This window comes from Ochotona curzoniae, unplaced genomic scaffold (assembly GCF_017591425.1).
Source record: "Ochotona curzoniae isolate NIBS_2020 unplaced genomic scaffold, NIBS_Ocur_1.0 contig_2210, whole genome shotgun sequence".
Taxonomy (NCBI): domain Eukaryota; kingdom Metazoa; phylum Chordata; class Mammalia; order Lagomorpha; family Ochotonidae; genus Ochotona; species Ochotona curzoniae.
This window is the reverse complement of record NW_024465369.1, coordinates 52,421,214-52,443,168: the sequence shown is the minus strand read 5'-3', so window position 1 is coordinate 52,443,168 and position 21,955 is coordinate 52,421,214. Positions and strand designations below refer to the sequence as shown.

Genomic DNA, 21,955 nt, shown 5'->3' with positions numbered 1-21,955 from the left:
AAGGAAAGGAGGGGGCGGAGCCAGCAGGGGAATAAGGGAGGGTTCCTTTACTGGACAGCTACTCCCGCAGCAGAGCGTGGACTGGGATGGGGGCAGACCAGACTAGGCAGGGCTACAACACCTCGGGCCTCATGTGGACTAGATCAGGGAAAAGCCAGGCTGGGCTGATTATTCCTACTGGTGCAAGCAAAATTAGAGTGGGTGAGGGTTGTTTGGGCTTAGCCACGGCTTCAGTTGCCAGAAGCTGGCACTGGGGGCTAGTTCTGTCAAGTCAAACCACAGAACTATCTGGAGAGTGCATCAGCTGGGAGTGGGAGAGGCCTAGGAGGGAAACAGTGGGCTCCTCCCTCTTGGGTTACCACTTCCACGGGAGGGCATAAAACTAGGACAGCAGCTGGGGTGGAATGGGTTGTGGGACAGACTGGACTACTGCTATACATACTGGCTAACCAGGGTAGGGGGCGGGCCTGGTGGGGGTTATTGTGGGCTGATCCGACTAGGCTGCAGCTCCCACTGGTTTATGTGAGGACTGAGTCTGTGCTGAGCAGAACCAGGCTGGATTGTAACACCCATTGGTTCCAGTGGAAGTCGGGAGTGGAAACAGAACCAACATAGCAATTGCAACCACCAGCTAATTGGGGCGATGGAATGTGCTGGGCCCTGTACTTGCTAGTACATACAAGAATGTGGTCTGCGAACACCGCAGACAAAGTTTCTTTGGGGATCTCCACAATTGAAATGCTGGACTCAGAACCCTAACCAAGACAAGACAGAAAACAGAACAGGTCAACCAACCATCCCAGCTATATCTTGGCAGCAAAATACAGGGCAGGGACTCTATGATGGACTATGTGGTTCTTCAAAGACCTCATAGTGCTTGGAGTGGCAAGATTGGCAGTGATTCCTAACTGTTGAACTATCAAAACCACTTGAGCAAGAACCTCGGAGCATACCCTACATCCTGGACCTGGGGAGGGTGGGAAACTGGGTGGGCCTTCTCCCTTAAGGCCCCCCTTTAAACATGAAGGAAACAATATGGGAAAAATAATAGTCTTACCACTTTCCTGTAAAAAAAAAAATAAAATCAAAATCCCCATCTAGTCATTTGATAGGCAAAGTAATACAGGGAGAGGTTCCCCAAGTGACTGTAACAGCGAGACTGGACCGGTTAAAGCAAGGAGCCCTGCACTCCATCAGTCTTTCCATGGGTAGCTTCAGCCACCATGTACTTCAGTCATCATTTGCTGCCTTCCAGTTTAACTCATGAGCAGCCTGGATTATAAGCAGCAGAGTAAGGATTCACAACTGAACTGGCATTTAGTATGGGTGGGGGCGTTCCAAGGAGCAGTTTAACCTACTACAACACAACAACTACCCTCAAACTTAACATGTAATACATACTCCCACCTATAATACAGAAAGTTTACTTTCTTTTTTTTTTTTTTGGAAAGGCCGAGTTATAGAGATAAAAGACAGAAATAGAGCTCTTCCCCTCCCTGGTTTACTCCCCAAAAGGCTACAATGACTTGTGTTGGGCTAGTCCAAATGCAGGAGCATCGTCTGAGTCTCTCCTGTGGGTACAGGCCATAAGCATGAAGCTAGATTAGAAATGGAACAACCAGGACTTGAACTGGAGCCCATGAGATGCTGCAGGCAAAGCCTTAGACTATGATACCACAGCATCTCCCATCCCATCAGCCTCCCCAGAGTTCTTTACAGTACATGATAACAATTAAGTTTGTAACATTTTTGAAACTTTGTTTTAATAATAATTGACTGTAAAGTATACCTTTAATACACACCCATTACAAATGGGTATAATGGGTGCATTATCCATGTTGCATTTCAAAACTGTTAAAGATTTCCAACAGTATTACAACTTTTCTATCTTAATAAACTAAGTTTTTGAAAGCAGATATTTTGTTTTCTCACTATTATAATTAGGTTTATTTATTTGTTTGTTTATTTATTTTAAAAGGTTTATTCAGCCTGGTACTGGCACAAAGATAGAGAGGAGGATCAATGGAGTAGAATAGAAGCAATAGAAGGGAACCCACACAGATATAGCCAAATAATCTTTGACTAAAAACAGACGATAATCCAGGCAAATGGGAAGGTCTCTTGAATAAATGCTGTTGGGACAACTGGTTGATAGCCTGCAGAAACAAGAAGATAGATCCACATCTTTCACCATACACTAAGATCAAATATAAATGGATAAAAGATCTAAACCTAGATCCAGAAACCTTCAAACTTTTGGAAGAAAATGTTGGAAACACCTGCAAGATTCAGGTGTAGGTCCTGACTTCCTAAAAAAAATCACCAAAAGCAATAGCAGTCAAGACCAAAATAAACAAATGGGACTACATCAAACTAGGAAGCTTCTGTACAGCAAAACAATCAATCAACAAAGTAAAAAAGCAACCCACAGAATGGGAGATCTTTGCATACTATATAAGTGATAGGGGGCTAATCTCCAGAACATACGAAGATCTCCAGAAAAATAAAAACACCAAGACAAACAAACCACTCAAGAAATGGACACAGGAAATAGGCAGACATTTCACAAAGGAACAAACCCAAATGGCAAATAAACATATGAAAAAATGCTCAAGTTCCCTGGCATTAAGGGAAATCCAAATTAAGACATCAATGAGGTACCACCTAACGCCAGTAAGAATGGCTCACAAACAAAAAACCACAAACAACATTTGCTGGCGAGGATGTGGGAAAAAGAGAACCCTACACCACTGTTGGTGGGACTGCAGGTTGGTACAGCCTCTATGGAAATCAGTATGGAGAACACTCAAAGAATTGAAAATGTGCATATCATATGATCCAGCAATAGCACTTCTAGAAATATATCCAAACACCTGTTACACCAGAAACCAGAAATGCACTCTTATGTTCATAGCAGCACAATCAATAATTGCAAAAACTTGGAAGCAGCTGAAATGCCCATCAACAGAAGATTGGATAAGAAAGCTATGGTTCATCTACTCCATGGAATACTACTCAGCTATTAAAAAAAAAAAAATGAAACGCAGTTCTTTGTGGCCAAATGGGCCCAACTGGAAACCATTATGCTAAGGGAAACAAGCCAATCCCAAAAGGTTAGATACCACATGTTTGCCTTAATTTAAGATGAAATGATGTCAATCCTAAAAATAATTCCTGTAAACTGTAATATTATTATACCATCAAACGGCCTGTATCACACACAGTAAGATATTATGATGTAACCAATTATCAACGAGAGACAGACTGCTTAGGATCTACATCAAAGAACTGAAAAGCCTTATATGCTTTTAATACCCCATGTTATTCTGCAATGGGTCAGGAGAGCAGAGATGTTAAGTATATCTGTCAAGATTATAACAGGTAACTTATAGATAGCAGACTTGAATCTGCATTAGACATTAGCAAAAACTATAAAGACACACAGTGGGATCCAAGAGCGATCCTTACTGCCTCTTAACAGGAGGTCATATGCACAGAACAGGTGGGGTGACCCCAGAGTGGAACAGGAAGACAGGAGGAGGCTTGTATCCTAACGCCGGAGACTCACCAAGGACTATCAGCATGGGCACCAAGGACTATATCCCAACTGCCAAGGAGATCACAGGGAATTGGAGTGCCCTCGTAGGCCGAGAACTCTGAGATCATCCATTCCCTCTTGGATCTACCACATGGGATGGAAGAAGCCCAGATCTTTCCTCACAGGATCTAATGTCATCGGAACAACAGGAGCCCTGAGTAGTTCTCAGAAACAGAACAGTAAACTTCCTTTGAGACTCGGGAGAGGAGCTTTCTCTGGTTCGTCCTTAGTTCCAACTTTGGATCCCTACCCTCTCTTGCAATGACCACCAGGGTAGCTCCGGAGTCCCCCCAACTCCCCCCCAGATTAATTAGATAGACAGAGACCAATAAGGAAAGTGGACTCACATATACCTTACTAGGTAGGACACAAAGATTAGTTACTCCTCACTAAAGTACTGAAGATTTCTCTGTACACCCCTCCTAAAACTGTTCTGTACCTCAATTGTAGTTTTTTTTCCCATTTTTTAAATTATATTTTTGACAATCTCAGTTGTTAACATATGCCTTGTTAGAGTTATACGTAGGTTTGGACTATCCTAAATTTACCAAGCTCAGTAAAAATTATGCTTCAATACTATAAACTGCTAAATATAAAAATGAAAATAGACATGAGACAGCTGAATAGTACCCTATAACCATACTAAGGTGTATAGCAGCCGGTTGTGTATTAATTAAAATTGAAAAATCAATGAAGTAGTCACAGGATGTGGTTAAGAACTTGCATTTTCTAACATATTGGTTAATCAACACCATATCAGTTAACTCCATAATGTTGTTGATGTTATGTTGCAGCTTTTCATTGGAGGGGCTGATATTCTGCCAGCTCTACTTTCAGACTACGGATGGTCTCCAAAGGAAACTGTTGAATAAGATGCCAGACTCTCTGCATGATCCATGCCCACAATGAAGGAATCATGACCATATGAACTGTACTACTGCAACAATGTGGAGGAAAACAACATGGGGGGAGGGTACAGGAAGGGGTTGGGGGAATCTCAGAGCCTAAGAAATGTGTCATATAGCGAATTTTTTTTTTTAAAAGGGTTTATTTTTATTTGAAAGAGTCACAGGGAGAGGAGACACAGAGAGAATCTTCCATTCACTGGCTTACTCCCCAGAGGACTGCATCCATCAGAGCTGGGCCAGCCAAAGCCAGGAGCTTCTTCTGGGTCTCAAACATGGGTGCACCGAACACTTCTACAATCCTCTGCTGCCTTCTTAGGCATATTAGCAGGGAGATGGACTGGAAGTAGAGAAGCCACAACTTAAGCAGGAGCCCATATGGGATGCCAGTGTTCCAGGCAGAGGCTTAACTTGATATACCACAGATCCTACTCCTCAATTCTATAATTCTGAATAGATTTATCACTATATTCGCACAGAATGTATATTGAATTAATAAAAAAATTATTGAATATTTACTATGTCTAAAGCTTTTTTAGCAGTATGGGAAATAACAGATACACATATACTATCCCTACTTCCCGGAAGCTCACAATGTAACAGGAAATAAACCATGTACATAAATCACTCCTAGAGAATATAGACAAGGCAGCCAGCATAATTTAATGACCAGAAAAACTAATGCTGCAGTCTGAGCTGTTTTTTTTTTTTTTTAACTTAACTTTGCTCCCAACTAGTTAGGTGACTTTGGGCAAATTAACTGATTTCTACAAACTTCATTTTTCTTAAAAAAGAAAGATTTATTTGAAAGGCAAATTGATATGGTAGGAAGAGAAGCAGGGAAGGGGAGAGGGAGGGAGAATGGGAGGGAAACAAAGAGGAAAAGGAGAGGGAGAGACAGACCTATTGATCTATTGATCTTCCACCCTCCAGCTTACCCCACAAAAGGCCTAACAGCCAAGTCAGTGCTAGGATGAAAACAGGAGAGAAGACTCATAATCCCATATTCTGGTCTCCCATATGTATGCCAGTGATCCAAACACTTGAACCATCTTCTACTGCCTTTACAGGTGCATTAGCTGGAAGCAGGGCAGCAGGAACCAGAACTGGCATTTTTAAATGAAATGTCAGTGTCACAAGTGGCAATTAAGTCAGCTGTGCTACAATGCTGCTCCCAATTCCATTTCTCTTATGTATACAATTAGGTACATTATATTAACAGCTGCTACAAGTAAAATAGGTAAAGTATATAAATTCCTCAATACACTGGTGGATATATGCTAAAAGAAAAACACAATAGTTATATAATAGCTTGCATAGTGTTCTAGGGATAAAAGTTCTAAGGGAAAACTCATGCCTTCTTTATTGGAGCAATAAAGCTCATTCCAATCAAAATATATCAAAAACAATTCTTGAAAGAGCTGAGATGAAGAGCATTATCAGCATGGGGAATGGCCTAAGGATAATATGGTGTTTTCAGACTGCTCAGTGAAAAGGTATATCCTTTGGGATTTGTCTTAGGTACTCATAATTCTATAGATAGCTACATAATTTTCACTGACACTTTTTTTTTCACTGACAATTTTCACTGTCATAATTTTAATGACACTTCCGAAGACACTATTACGAAGCAGTAAGCTAAGACCAAATCACTCCTCTGATGAAAACAAAGGCACTAACAAACAAATAAGCCAGTAACTTTCCTGAAACTGATTGTTAAAATAGTCTTTTTATCCAGTTAGCACACGTAAGAGTCAATCTCTCAGCAAGGCTGACTTTCCTTGGACTCTCTTGGGGTTTGCTAGCATTTGTGGCTAGTGTTGTGATGTAGAAGTCTACGTCACTACTTATAACTCCACCTCATGCTGGAGTGCGAGTTCAAGTCCTAGCTGTTCTAGTTTTGATCTAGTTTCTTGCTAACACTCTGGGAAGGAAAGAATATGGATCAGGATGGAGTTCCTGGTTCTTGGTTTTATTCTGGTCCCAAGCCAGCTGAAATGGTCATTTGGTGAGTCAATTAGCAGATCAAAGATCTCTCACTTTGTCCCTCCTTGTTTTGTGTGGCTCTGCTTGTCAAATGACTAGACCAATATATAAGTAAGTCTTGATAAATCAGTTTGCTAGTGTTAGATGATTACCTGTAGGATGGCTTGATGGTCAGCAATGATTCTGGCATTTTCCATACTGACAGTCTGAAGCATGATGTTTAATTCTGAACACTTTCTACTCAGTTGGTCATTCAAAACCTAAGAAAACATAAACAGCAGATCAACGGTCTCTCCAGTGAAGGACTTTGACTTACATAATATTTTTAACGAATGCGTAATATGTCACTATGCATGTGCCCAAGGATTTCTGCCATCTCCAATGGACATTTCCTTAGTGTATTAATACTTTCAAATATTTGAAGTTAATTCCCAAATAATTCTAAATTATTTAGATGTATTTTTTTATTTTACTTTTTATTGTTATCATTATATGATACAGTTCCATAGGCCCTGGGATTTTCCTTATCACCTCCCTAATTCCGCCCCCCTCACTGAGTTCCCCTATATAATTACTATAGTATAATTCTCAATAGACAATCATATCCATCATGGCAGTCATGGACAATGGCAGAGAGTCCAGGATATAGTAAAGTCAAGATAAAGCTGTCAAGAGTATAGTTGTCAAGATATAGTAAAGAGTTTTATTGGGAGTCCATCTTTGTCTGGAAGTAGAGATGCATATTGCATTGTGTCCTCATATCTGGATATGACAGTCTCCACACACAGTTACTATACATCCCCTTAAATGAAAAGCCACAAAACACCATCAACAACAGGAAAAAAAAATAAGAAATTAACACTGTGAAGTTGAACAAGCTATTGAATTACTAACGTGTCGCTGAAGAAATGAAAATCAAGAACCTTCTTGAAGAAAATGCTTCTGTGTGATCGGTGAGTCAGTGAAGAATTTAATAAGAAAGTGTTTAGAAGAGGTGAAAGTAACAAAAGAAAATAAAAATCCATGAGACAGTTTCCGCTGATCTTTGCTGGTGAAATAGGTCTCCTGTAGAAAACAAAGTGATGGGTTTTGTTTTTCAATCAAGTCTACTATTCCAAGACAGTTGATTGATGAATTTAAGCCATTCACATTAAGGGTTAATATATGAATGGGTGGTAATTTAGTTCTGTCATTTTAGCAATAGGTTGTTCATTGGTTTAGTCTTCTGTTGTCATTTTACTGGGATGTTCTTCCACACTTGCCTTTGGTTTTGGTGGGCACTATTCCTTTTCTCTGTCAAAAGAACATCTTGAAGTATCATTAGTAGGGCAGGTTTGGAAGAGGCAAATTCTTTCAACTTTTCTTTACTGTGAAAGAATTTTATTTCATTTTGAGGACAAAAGAAAGCTTTGCTGGGTATGTTTTCCTAGGCCGACAATTTTTTTCTTTTAGAATCTGGAATATGTCACTCCATTCTCTTCTTGCCTGTAGAGTTTGTGAGAAGTCTCCTGTCAGGTTAATTGGCATTCCTTAATATGTCAGTTGATTTTTTTTTTAAGATTTATTTTTATTATTTTTTCATTGGAAAGGCGGATATACAGAGAGGAGAGACAGAGAGGAAGATCTTCCATCCGAAGATTCACTCCCCAAGTGAGCGCAACGGGCCGATACTATGCCGATCCGAAGCCAGGAGCCTCTTCCGGGTCTCCCACGCGGGTGCAGGTTCCCAAAGCTTTGGGCCGTCCTCGACTGCTTTCCCAGGCCACAAGCAGGGAGCTGGAAGGGAAGCGGGGCTGCCGGGATTAGAACCGGCGCCCATATGGGATCCCGGGCATGCAAGGCGAGGACCTTTAACCACTTGCGCCACTGTGCCGGGCCCTGTCAGTTGATTTTTTTCATATGCACATTTAAGGACCTTTTCCATATGTTACATTGAACAGAGCTTGATGATCATGTGTCGTGGTGAAGATCATTTTTGGTCAACCTTGTTATGAGTTCTGTGCCCCTCCTGGATGTTGTTTCCCAATTCTTTCTCTAGATTAGGGAAATTTTCCTTATTATTTCATTAAATACATTTTTAAAACAAGCTTTTCTTTCTGCACCTTCTGCAACTCCTATAACTCTTACATTTGGCCTCTTAATAGTGTCTTTCAATTCTTAAATTCTTTTTTTGGCCTGATCCAGCTCTGCTTCCAGCTTTTTGTTTGCTTCTCTCTGATGACAGGAAATTTCTTCCAGTTCTGAGATTCTTTCTTCTGCCTCCATCATTCTATTTTGGAGACTTTCCACTGTACTTTTAATTTGCTCTACTATATTATTCATTTCTGATATATCAGCTTTCATTTGATTCTTTTCCAGTGTGACATATTCCTTGAATACCTACTTTAAATGCTTCTCATTGTTACAAAGTTTTATAACAAGTGTTTTGAGTTCTGTATCCCTCATTTTCTCAGTGTCTTTTCCTCAGTGAACTCTGATGTTGGCAAAGGGTTTTGTTCCTTTACAGAGGAATCTTCAGTAATATTCATTATTTCTCTGTCTCTTCTTTTGTTCTTCTCATTGTACTTCTGGTTATCAGATTCTTCTCCTTAGGGCAGGTTTCTAAGCTCTGTTACCCACAGGTCTACAGTTCGATTTTACTTACTGTGGTTGGCACACGGCTCTTTGTGGCAGTCAGTTGTGCCACTTCTTCCAGTGAGTTCCAGGTCTGGGTTCTTAGACTTCTGCCATGGTCTCTGTAGCCCCAGCCCCTGGCTCACCAGTTTCCATCTCTGTGATACCGTGCTTAGGCTGCACCATTGTCCATACAACCTTTGTCCCACTTTTGGTTGGAGCAGGTCCCAGGATTAGGGAGACACCAGTTGTCCTCTATAGCTAGGTTGTTGGTTGTGGTAATCTTGCCAGAACCTGTTGGTTGTTAGGTCTGAGGGCCACATGGACCTATTTTGACCCGTATAATGCCACAGTCAGTATTAGTTTCCTGTGGGACCAGTGCAATCCACGGAGTTCAGTACTCCAGGCTCAGCGCATGCACAGCTCACTGTTGTCCCCTGCAGTCTTAAATTCTTTGCCACATGTACAAAATGGCGCCTGATGTGCCACTACTAGTGTTCTTGATCTGCTGGCTATCAGGTGTGAGGGCTACCTGGACATATCTTGGGTAGAACCTGCAGATGCCATGTTTTTGCAGTTTGCTGAACCTGAAATGAGTTCATTCCCAGCTCAGTGAATGCGCAATCCTGCCCCACTGCCCTTGCCTCCTTAAACAAAATGGTGCCTAATTCACCTCGATGGGGCAGACTGGGTTATGAAATTCACTCTGTTCCTCCACCGCCCTTATGGAACCTGCTGCTCTGTCTCTGTTCCTTATCAAATCAAACAGACCAGTAGGACAGGCAATTCTTTGTCTGGGTTCATCTCCAGAGCTCTCAGAGTTTTGGCTGCAGGTGAAGTTCAGATCACCATTTACTGAATGATGTTGGGGTATCAGTTATTGCAACTCCACACCGTTGTGTCCACTGCTTTCCTGTGTCTGTCAGTCTTCAGGTACCCCTCTTCTGTTGTTCTGTCCTCTTCTATTTCCTGGAATGTTCCCTCTTTGCTTCATATTGGCTAATCTGTCTGTTTAAATGTGTCTTTACCCGATTCCCCAATCTTGATGGTCCCTATTTAGATATATATGTATTTTTGACTTGGTGAAGCAACAAGGCATTTGTTCTTATTTGATCTTCTTTATACATTTCTCAACTAGAGTAAGATATGTCCAAAATGTAATTTGCAATGTAAAGGGCAGGCTATCATTTCAGAAATAAAATATCTTAATTATATGAAATTTTAAGATTACTTAAATGGTAATACAAAATGTCTAAGCTTCTTCACCACCAACTATAAAATGTACAAAGGTAAAATAGGAATTTTGCCATCAATCTCTCAGTTTAAAACAGAAACCTTATTCCTAAGATCTATCATATGTCCATTAGTAATTTTCTTGTCTTGATATTTTAGAGCTTACATATAAAAATATTTCAGTTATTTTTGTAAGACACATTTGGCAAGAATCTTACATTTTAATAAACAAATTATGTAAGACAAAACTCCAAAGAAGAAATAGGACAGAAGCATAAAATAAGATAGAAAAACAGATGAGAGTATCTGGTAAGTATTATAAGCAGTGTGTATGCTAAGGTGGTTAAGAAGACCTTCAGAGCCATGTGAATTCCTAACCAGACATACAAACTAAGAGAATCCTTGCCCCTTTAGAAAGAAGCAGTGAGGAGCCAACATCATGGCATAGTAAGCTAAGCTTTAGCTTTCAGTGCTAGCATCTAACACAGGTGTTTCTTCATGTCCCTCTTCTGATCCTGCTCCCTACTAATACCTGGGAAAGCAACCAGGACGGCTCAAGTCCTTGTGCCCCTGCAGCCACATGGTGCAAACTCCAGGCTCCTGGCTTTGGGTAATCCAAGCTCTGGCCATTGCAGCCATTTAGGAGTGAACCAGCAGAAGGAGGATCTCTCTCACTTTCTGTCTCTCCTTTCTAAATTTGCATTTGAATAAAAAATTTAAAACCTCATTTTTTGGAGCTTAATTCTTGAGCTCAAACTATCTTTGCCACTTATATGTATTATTAAACCTTTTTATCAACTTCCTTAACAATGTGCAAACTTTCCATTTCATAGAGTTATTGTGAGAATTGCCATCTGCTACTACTGTAAGTGCTGAGAATAGTGCCTGGAACGTGGAATGGGCTCATTAAAAACCTTAACTATTGTTAGTATAGGAAGAGTAGTAGGAACTATTTTGTAGAAGAACTGACATTTGCATTTTATTTAGCATTAGTCAGCATAATGGTAAAATTTTAATGTTGATCTAATCAAAATGTACCAAATTATATTAGAAGATAAACATTTCATGAAACCCTGTGATAAATAATGCTACTTTGCCTATTTGCTGACTTTTAATATATCAGCAAAAAAAATTAGCCTGGGAAATTACCATCACATAGAAAATGGTTATATCTAATTTTAGAATGCAGAAAGAATTTATTAAGTATCAAAATGTGCTATGGGCAATGGGAGACACAAAGGAAACTCTAAGACCTTTGCCATTGAATTTCCCGTAAATCCATCATTCTGCTTGCGGTGGGCAAAAAGTGCCTATTTCTTGAGTAGATTAGAAAGGCAGCAAAGGCAACTGTAATAGTGTGCCTTGTATTCTTAGGCATTACAGGGTGTGAAGGATGAAATGAGGAATGGAGTCACCTTATCAATGCTTCATAGCTAAAATTCATCTTATACAAATAAAATGATGGAAAATCTATAGAATGAATTGATATGATCCAGACTTATCTTGATTCTTTAACAGAATAAAGCTAAAATCTAAAAATTATTGGTAAAGATATACCTGTGTCTTCTCTGATTGTTCCTGAAGAGTTATGATTTCAGACCTCAAATTTGCATTTTCTTCCTGTTCTTTGTTTAAAGACATCTGCAAATTCTGTAGGGGTAAAAAAACAAAAGTATACTCCCTATTTCAAACATTCATCTTTGTAAACATAATTTTTCTGTAGTTTTGCCAGCACCAGTATAAGTGCCAATTATACGCAAGTATCTTCTGAAAAACTGCTCAAAACCTTAGTGTCTCCTACTTTATTTCAATGTAATCACTTATAAATTACCTATCAAAATTGTTTATTAACAAACCATTATTAAGCAGAATGGCCAAAACCAGAACAGTAACACTGAATGCTGACAAGGATGTGGAGCAAAAGGAGCTCTCGTTCACTGCTGGTGTAACTGTAAAATGGCATAATTTCTGTGGAAGCAACTGGGAACGTTCCTAGCAAACTACATACATTCTTATCAAAAACCCTAGAAATCACATTCCCTAGTGTTTACCCCAAATAGCAGAACAATTAGGTCCACATAAAAACCTATGCACATGTTTATAGCTGTTTGATTCATAATTGCCAAAATTCAGGGAAATTTTCCTTAATTATTTCATTAAATACATTTGTAAACTCAGCTTCTCTTTCTGCACCTTCTGGGACTCCAATAGCTCTTATATTTGGCCTCTTAATAGTGTCTTTCAATTCTTGATTTTTTTTTTTTTTGGCCTGATCCAGCTCTGCTTCCAGCTTTTTGTTTGCTTCTCTCTGATGACAGGAAATACCTTCCAATTCTGAGATTCTTTCTTCTACTTGCTTCATTCTATTTTGGAGACTCTCCACTGTGCTTTTAATTTGCTCTACTGTGTTCTTAATTTCTGATATATCAGCTTTCATTTGGCTTATTGCTTCCTTAAATTCTTCGAACTCTTATATTTGCTTCTCATTGTTGATCAGGAGCTTTAAAATGAGTCGTATGGATTCTGTGTCCCTCATTTTCTCGATGTCTTCCTCAGTTAACTCTGAGGTTGGCAAAGGGTTTTGCTCTTTTGCAGAGGAATCTTAGGTAATATTCATTATTCCTCTGTCACTTCTTTTGCTCTTCTCATTTTACTTGTGGTTAGCAGTCTTCTCCTTGGGGCAGGTTTCTAAGCTCTGTCATCCACAGGTCTACAATGCGATTTTACTTATTGCAGTTAGTGCACAACTTCTTGCTTGCAGCCACTTGTACCACAACTCCAGCGAGCTCCAGGTCTGGGTTCTTACGTAAGATTTCCACCATGGTCTCTGTAGCCCCAGCTCCTGGTTCACCAATCTCCACCTCCTGTGATACTGTGCTGAGGCTCCACCATTGTCTCTGCAGCCTTTTTCCCACTTCCTGTTGGAGCAGGTCTCAGGATTTGAGAGATACCAGGTGTCGTATATAATTAGATTGTTGGTGGTGCTGATCTTCTCAGAACCTGTTGGACATTAGGTCTGGGTGCCACACGGACCTATTTTGACCAATGTGATGCCATAGTTGGTATTATTTTCCTGCAGAACCAGTGGAATCCACAGAACTCAGCGAGTTCTCGCAAGCTCAGCACATGCGCAGGTCACGGTTGTCTCCTATAGTCCTAAAGCTATTGCCACAGTGTACAAAATGGTGCCTGGAGTACCACTACTACAGTTCTTGATCTACTGGCCATCAGGTCTGAGGGCTACCCACTTTGCTGCAGTTCACTGAGTCAGAAATGAATTCACTCCCAGCTCAGAGCACGCTCTGTCCTTTCCCTTGCCTTTGCCTTCTTACGCAAAATGGCAGCCAATTTGGCTCTAGGGGGCTGACTGGGCTGTGAAATCCACCCTGCTGTCGCACTGCCCCTCTGGGATCTGCTGCTCTGTCTCTGTTCCTGGTAAAATCAAACAGACCAACAGGATGGACAGTTCTTTGAGTTCACCTCCCAGGCTCCCAGTGAAAGTCCCTTTCCACCTGGTTGCTGGTGGAGTTCAGATCACTGTTAGTCGGAGTTGGAGTACCAGTCACTGCAACACAACACCATTGTGTCCACTGCTTTCCTGTGTCTGTCAGTCTCCAGGTACCCCTCTGCTGTTGTTCTGTCCTCTTCTATTTCCTGAAATATGTCCTCTCTGCTTCATCCTCATTAAATGTTTTTCCATCCGTTTAAATGTGTCCTTACCCTATTCTGCCATCTTGATTCTCCCATAATTTCTAAATTCAGAATCAATCAAGATAATCCTTCTACAGCTTAATGTATAAACTGAAGTGGTGCATTCAGATAAATACTATTTAAAATATAAATGAGCTACAAATTGATGAAAAGATGTGAAGGAAACTTAAATGTTCTTATTCAGTAAGAGAAATTGGTCTGGGTACCAGCACAGTGGCTTATCACAATAATCCTCATCCTGCAGCAACAGTACCCATATGGGCACCAGTTTGAGTCCCAGCTGCTCCACCTCTGATCCAGCTCCCTGCCTGTGATGTGGAAAGTAGCAAAGGATGGCTCGAGTCCTTGTGCCCCTGCACCCACCTGGGAGACACAGAAGGAGCTCCTGGTTTCAGATCAGATCAGCTCTGGCCATTGTGGCCATTAGGGAGAGGAAGGTGGAAGACCTTCTCTGTCAACCTGCTTCTCAGATTTAAAAAAAAACAAACTTAAAATTAGTTTGAAGAGTCTACATACATGATTTGACTATATTATAATGGAAAATGCAAATCAATGGAGGCAATTAAAAGATTAGTGATGGCAATGGGTCGGGGCAAAGAGGGTTGGTTGAAAAGAGAAATGAACAGATGGAGCAAAGAGCATTTTAGGGCGAACTATAGAGTATGAAATGAAAATAGTAGACACAGGTAATTACACATTTGTACAAATCCATAGAATGTACAGCACAAAAAGTGATCACTAAGTGAATATCATGTTGTTAGACTTGTATCTACAAATCACACTGATTCTGGGCCCAGTGCAGTAGCCTAGTGGCTTGCACACACTGGGGTCCCACACAGGTGCTGGATCTAATCCTGGCATCTCCACTTCCCACCCAGTTTCCTGCTTGTGGCCTGGGAAAGCAGTCGAGGATGGCCCAAAGCCTTGGGACCCTGTGACTGTGTGGGAAATTCAGAGGAGGCTCCTGGCTTTGGATGGCACAGCTCTAGCCATTGTGCCTGTTTGGGGAGTGAATCAACAGACTTAAGTTCTTCCTCTCTGTTTCTCCTCCTCGCTGTATATCCGACTTTCCAACAAAAATAAATCTTTAAAATAAACAAAAAACAATCATATTGATTCTGTCAAAAAATCAATTAAAAATTAGAATAAAAATGTGATTCCATAGAGAAACTATGGTGATATTACTGTGCCAGTGTAGATTCATCAACTAAATGATGTAACACTGTAGTGGGGGATGCAGATAACGGGGAGGCCATACATCTACAGTGTAGGTTATATTCAGGAAGTCTTGGTACTGTCAGTTCAACCTTGCTGTGAACTTAAAACTGCTCTGAAAAATAAGCAGCTTATGTTTTTAAAAAAAGTGCTTTATTAAATCTGGTCTCATATTGGGATTCCAACTTAGGAACATCTGCCTAAAATCATACCCTGAACATTTACCTAGTATTATTATTTTAAGAAAATTATAAGTTTAAGTATCTTTTGTCTTGTATTGCATACACATTTTTCCTATTAGCTGTTAGATCACCTGGTTTTAAAGTAACACATTCAAGGATTTTTGCAGCTTGAAGTGACTCTACTTTCATGAATAAGTTCCTGGAGGTGGGTCAGCAGAAAGTTTCCTTCTTTATTTTCAAAAGCGGGAAAAGTCAACTGTCGCTGAGAAGGAAGGTGCCAGAGATGTGGGTCATGGCTTGGCCTTTTTCTCCTAAGTACACCTTAAGATAACTGGGAAGGACAAAATACAAATGTGTTCCTTCGGAGAGAACTACTTTTCTATTTTTCAGAAAACACAACTCAAGAAAAATAAACATGCAACATAGAATTGAGACAGCATCAAGAAATATTATTCCAAATGGAATCCAGATGACACATAATACAAGATGATTGTTCTTTTAAGATATAAAAAAGGCCTTCAAAATGTTTATGGATAATATACATTATAAGAAAACTGCATGGCTTTCAGCTTTATAAATACAAATTATATATTTTATGCAAACACATAAATAGAGCTTTTTTGTATAATTGCCTTTTTCAAACTATAATGATCTGTATGAAATCATTTCTTAGTTCTTAATAGCCATTAATATCCTGAATCTACAACTGATTTAAAAAAAAATTTTATGGGGCCTGGCAGTGTGGCCTAGCGGCTAAAGTCCTTGCCTTGAACGCCCCGGGATCCCATATGGGCGCCGGTTCTGATCCCGGCAGCTCCACTTCCCATCCAGCTCTCTGCTTGTGGCCTGGGAAAGCAGTCGAGGACAGCCCAAAGCCTTGGGACCCTGTTCCCGTGTAGGAGACCTGGAAGAAAGTTCTTGGCTCCTGGCTTTGGATCGGCACAGCACCAGCCATTGCACTCACTTGGGGAGTGAATCTTCGGATGGAAGATCTTCCTATCTGTCTCTCCTCCTCTCTGTATATCTGACTTTCCAATAAATAAATAAATATTTAAAAAAAATTTTTATGGACATTATAAACATCCATAAATTGAGAAGGCTTTTAAAAAGTTCAGTTTCTTTACTCCTCTTTAGATGGATATCTGCTTTTTTTTTTCATGTCTTTGCTATTAGACTGTACAGCTGTAAAGGTAGTACCACAAATCCCTTTCTCATATGCAGATCTCATTTGCTTTGAATATATTCCCAGAAGTGGGACAGCTGGATCACTCCGCACTCTCCATGCTGATTTCCATAGTGGTTCTACTAGCAGCCTACACCCCCTACAGTTAAAGAGGGTAGATTTCTCCTTACATCCATGCCAGCAGGTGTTGCTACTAGAGTTCTGAACGTAGGTCAGTCTTAGTGGAGTTAGGTGGAACCTCAATGTAGCTTGCACTTGTATTTCTCTGACAGCTAAGGAGCCTGGGCATTTTTTCATACGTCTACTAGCCATTTGAATTTGTTCTTGAAAAATGTCTGTTCATTTCCATCACCCATTTCTTCACAGGGTTGTTTTGCTGCCATTGAGTTTCTGAAGCTCTTTGTAAATTCTGGATAGTAGTTTCCTATCAGTTGTGTAGTGTGCAAAGATTTTCTCCCATTCCACTGGTTGCTTTTTTACTTTGCTGTTTTCTTTGATATACAGAAGCTTTTTAGTTTGATGTGGTCACATTCGTTTTTCATTTAACCAAAACTTTTTAAAATCAAGTTTTTAGGAAAAATCCAACAGTAAATCAAGATCAAGGAAACACAATTTAGTAGCCAGACCCCTGTGTATTTTACAAACCTAAAAGCTTACCTTATTTTCTTCAGCCAACTTCGAAATGAGGTCATCTCTGGAAACTAAAAACAAAAGGTCCACGTAACTATGAAAATAGTTACTACACTGAAATCCCTGGCATTGATTTCCCTGAGAAAGCTTGACTTTTTAGTCTACCTGTGGCAATAAGGAGGGTTCACATGTTTCTATCCTATGTTTATGGATTGAAACTAAGTTCCAGAATTATCAAGAAGCCAGCCTGCAGTTACTGGCAATCGTAAATGAGGTCACATGTAACTCAACATGCAGCTGACGACTTTCTTGAGGGACTGTACACCAGTGAGAGACAAGCATTTTTGGGCTGGTACTGGATTGTGAAGGCAGGGAGGGTTCTTTAGCAGTTGCTGCAGTAATTGATGTGTTAAATGGAGGGATTTGAGAACTTAAAGAGAGTTAATACATAATCTCAAAAAACTAACCAAGTGTGATTCCTAGCATCTTTTTTCATACTTATATCAAACTTGAGTTGCGAAGTAGCAGACTCCAACTGTCCTTTCTTTTGCTGCTCCTGTACCAGTAGTTCTTGGGTGTTCTGTATGGAGCCGCGCAGGGCAATACAGTTTTGCTGCAAAATGTGCACCTGAAATTGTACAGGAAAATTTTTTCTGTAAGATTGATTTTTAATAAACTAACTTTTAGGACATTCATAGGCACAATTTTCAGTCTTAATAAAACTAAGAGGAAAATGTAACACTTAAAATATCAACAGAATGCTTATGTTAGTTTTATTGATCAGATATTTCTGTGTACTCTCCAACATAATGGCCACTGGGCACAAGTGGCTACTAACCACTTGAGATGTGACGAGAGTGAGTGGAAAAACAGACTCAAACTAATTTAAGAAGCTATATGTATCATGGCTAATATTTTGGCAGTATAAGAGACAGTAATAAGGGATCATTCACAAATTTCATAGGTTGGATCCTCTATATATTGTTAAGGATAATCATTAGTTAAAATTATGTCAAGTAATCCAATTCAGTTACTAAAATTAATGAAACTAATTGCCTTATACAGGTTGTTCAAATTAAAACCATGATAAACGCAAAAATAATGATCAATAGTACAAACTTATTTATGATTAACTTACTGATACTCCTTTTTTCAAATGCTAGCTCTTTAATTCTATTTTCTAAAAATATGCAGAACAAAACAAGGCAATGGTTTCAAAACCAGTGCTACAGTACAGGTTAGTTGGTACAGGGCAGGGAAACTGATATCATTTACAGTCATACACAGTGATCAATTTAAAAACTAGCCTGCTCAAGACTTGCTGAATTGAGTCCTGCCTGTGGTTGCCTTGACAAAGCTGGATGAGACGGTTCTGCGACCTTCTGTGGTCCCTGGGCTGGATGTTCTCCATCCGCTGGGGAATGATACTGGGAACTAAGAGTTCACCTTTAAAAACCTGAGGAAAATGAACCTCTCTGATCCTTAGCTCCCTTAGATCAAATGGCATTAGTTCTTATTTCCACAAATTTTAAGAAAATTGAAGACATACTTAGAACAGGTTATTATAAAATAGTAAATATAGAGGAAATTATAAATCTACAGATGAAGCATCAGTTTTTCTTCTGAGGGTTTAATTGGGACAGGAAATCTTTCTACCTGTTTCCGTTCCACCTCCACAGTTGATCCCATTTCTTGTATTTTGAGAAGCATGGCTGATCCAGATTTCTCTAGAGATTCCCTGAGGTGTTTCTCCTGAGCCAGTTGTCGTCTTAGCTACAGAGAAACATTGTGATTAGGCAAAACCAGCTAAAGATCATACAAGTTTAATAAAGATCCAGTGTCCTACCAAGTTTATAAAACATGATTGTGATTCTCCCCGATAGATAAAATGTAGTCAAATTTCTTGCATTCAAGTCACTTCCAAAGTGGATGTGCAAGCAACACTTAGAAAAACAATATGGGATTAGGGCCCGGCACAGTGGCGCAGTGGTTAAGGTCCTCGCCTCTGCATGCCCGGGATCCCATATGGGCGCCGGTTCTATCCCGGCAGCCCCGCTTCCCTTCCAGCTCCCTGCCTGTGGCCCAGGAAAGCAGTCGAGGACGGCCCAAAGCTTTGGGACCCTGCACCCGCGTGGGAGACCCGGAAGAGCCTCCTGGCTTCGGATTGGCATAGCATCGGCCATTGAGCTCACTTGGGGAGTGAATCTTCGGATGGAAGATCTTCCTCTCTGTCTCTCCTCTCTGTATATCCGCCTTTCCAATAAAAAAATAATAAAAAATAAATCTTTTAAAAAAAACAATATGGGATTCAAAGAAAATAATAGCAAGTGGCAAGGTCTCGAAGTATTGCTTCATGAAATATTGGTGTATATTTACGACGGAGCAAAATATATGTCTTACAACAGATTGCTGCAAAGCAAGTATGAAAACACCTGTATCACATTTTAATTTTTATTATATAATTTTATTTTTCAACCTTACTTTCCTATTTTTATTTCGTGGTTTTAATATTTTTATGATACTGTAGCATAAAAGATTTTCAACTGTTTTAAAGCTTTAAACAAATAACTGGTAATTAGGTGATAAAACATGTTCTCAGGAATATAAGGACCATGTTATTATAAGAAATATGTTTGATGTCCATCCCTGGTTCCTGGCAAGTAGTTACTAAAATCCCCAGATCGCCTAAGAGTATGTTCAGATGCTAATTAGAGTACTAGGGGCTGGGAATCCACACATGAGAGTCTGTTCCCAGGTGCAGAAGGTGTGATCAAAAGACTGGTACTGTCAGTTTCCCAGTCTCCAGGAAAGGGACACAGGTTGGCAGTTAAGCTGATCACCAACGGCCAATGATATAATCAACCATGCCGAAGTGATGAGCAATTCAAAAAAACATAAAAGGACAGGGTTTGTAGAGCTTCTTGTTCTTTTTTTTTCCAAAGCTGAGCATATCAGAAACCAGAAGCTTCTTCCAGGTCTCCCATGTGGGTGCAGGGGCCCAACGATTTGAGCCATCCTTAGTTGCTTTTCCAGGTCATTAGCAGGGAGATGGATCAGAGTGCAGAAGCAAAGACTGGAACTGGTGCCCATGTAGGATGCTGGCAGTATAAGAGGAGGAATAACTTGTTATGCCAATCTCTACTATCCTGCTTTTGAATAAAAGAACTGCCTCCTCAAAGATATTACTATAAAATGAAAGATTATATATTTTTTAGCTTTTGATACATACTGCAACTTTTCTTTCAGTATTCATCCTATCAGAAGTATCTGAAGAATTCTTACCAGCATCATGCTGTATTAAGCTCTTTCTAGTTTAATAAATGAAAAATAACTTTTTGTATTCCTTTAGTCATTAGTGAAATCAAATATCTTCTAATACAGTGTTTATAAAGACTGCTTTAGCAAAAAATTTATTTTTATTGGAAAATAAGATTTACAGAAAGAAGGGAGACAGAAATATCTTCCATCCGCTGTTCCCTTTCCAAATGACTGCAATGGTGGCAGCTAAGCAGATGTAAAGCCTGAAATGTCTTCCGGGTCTCCCACACAGGTGCAGGGTCCCAAGGCTACAGGCAATCTTCCACTGCCTTCCCAGGCTATAAGCAGAGAGCTAGGTTGAAAGTGGAGCAGCCAGGACAATAACCAGTTGCTCATATGGGATGCCAATGATTACAGGCAGAGAATTAGCCAGCTGAATCACTGTGTCGACTCCTTTTATAAATGTATTTAAAGAATTGTCAGTAATTACCATTTTCCCTTTATTTTTAAAAGTGTAGCTAAGTTCCTTATGAAGGAAAAATTAATGACTTTTGTCTAATTCTCTATGATACTCAGTATTATTTTTACATACAGAGGTTTTAAATTTTTATGTGGTCAAATCTGAATTTTAATACTTTTATTCCTGTTCAAACATAAATACCCTAAGCATTGTGAGAGAATAAACCGTATTTCTCATTTTTTGTATTTTTTTCAAGATCTAAGATTATAATCATCCTATCAAATACAGTAGCTTTATATGCTTTTCTAAGCCCAGCATGAAAATATGTGTTTAAGATTACTGTGTTTATGAAGTTCCAGAGTTCTTTCTCATGAAATCCCTTAATCTGTATTTTAGTTGCAACTGTCCAATGTGAATTAATCTATAGGTCAATTAGAATTAGATTTGTCACTCTTTTGAACTGTTTTTACCATTTTGGTTATTTGGGTTTGAAAGTATTTAGCTAATATTTATAAAGAAGCAATTGTTTCTTTCATAAATGGTACACATATAATGTACAAAAGTACTTCCAAAGGAAATTTTTGATAATCATTATCAATAAGATGGTCATCTCTGAAGCATTCAGGGTAACTGATCTGTTTTGGATTTATCTGTTCCTAATCTGACATATTTAGTGTGATATATAAAAACATGCATTCTGATATATTATGTATCAGAATTTATATGTCAGTGTATAGATTTCTTATCTCTTAGGAAATTACTTGCCATATCTACTATACGTATAATTCTGTTACAAACTTAATTGGGTTCTCCTAAAATTCTTACATGGAGCCTAAAACTTAGCACTTTACCTCAAAAAGGTTATTTAGGTACAAGTGAGGCCATTTGGATAGGCCCTGATCCAATCTGGTTCGTGGTATACTTCTAAGAAGACATTCTACCGAGACAACAAAGATGCATATACACAGAGCAAAGACATGT

The 21,955-nt window shown here is 39.5% G+C and overlaps 1 protein-coding gene across 1 annotated transcript in view; it reads right to left on the bottom strand.

Annotated features, from left to right (window-relative positions):
- Positions 1-21,955, bottom strand: part of CCDC150 (coiled-coil domain containing 150) — a 74,969-nt gene that overhangs the window by 33,696 nt on the left and 19,318 nt on the right. Inside the window, exons 5-9 of the mRNA XM_040971909.1 lie at positions 18,913-19,029; positions 17,755-17,884; positions 17,284-17,327; positions 11,893-11,985; positions 6,642-6,749 (exon numbers count right to left, since the gene is read on the bottom strand). Coding sequence (XP_040827843.1) covers positions 6,642-6,749; positions 11,893-11,985; positions 17,284-17,327; positions 17,755-17,884; positions 18,913-19,029 — 492 coding nt within the window. The remainder of the gene's footprint in view (positions 1-6,641; positions 6,750-11,892; positions 11,986-17,283; positions 17,328-17,754; positions 17,885-18,912; positions 19,030-21,955) is intronic.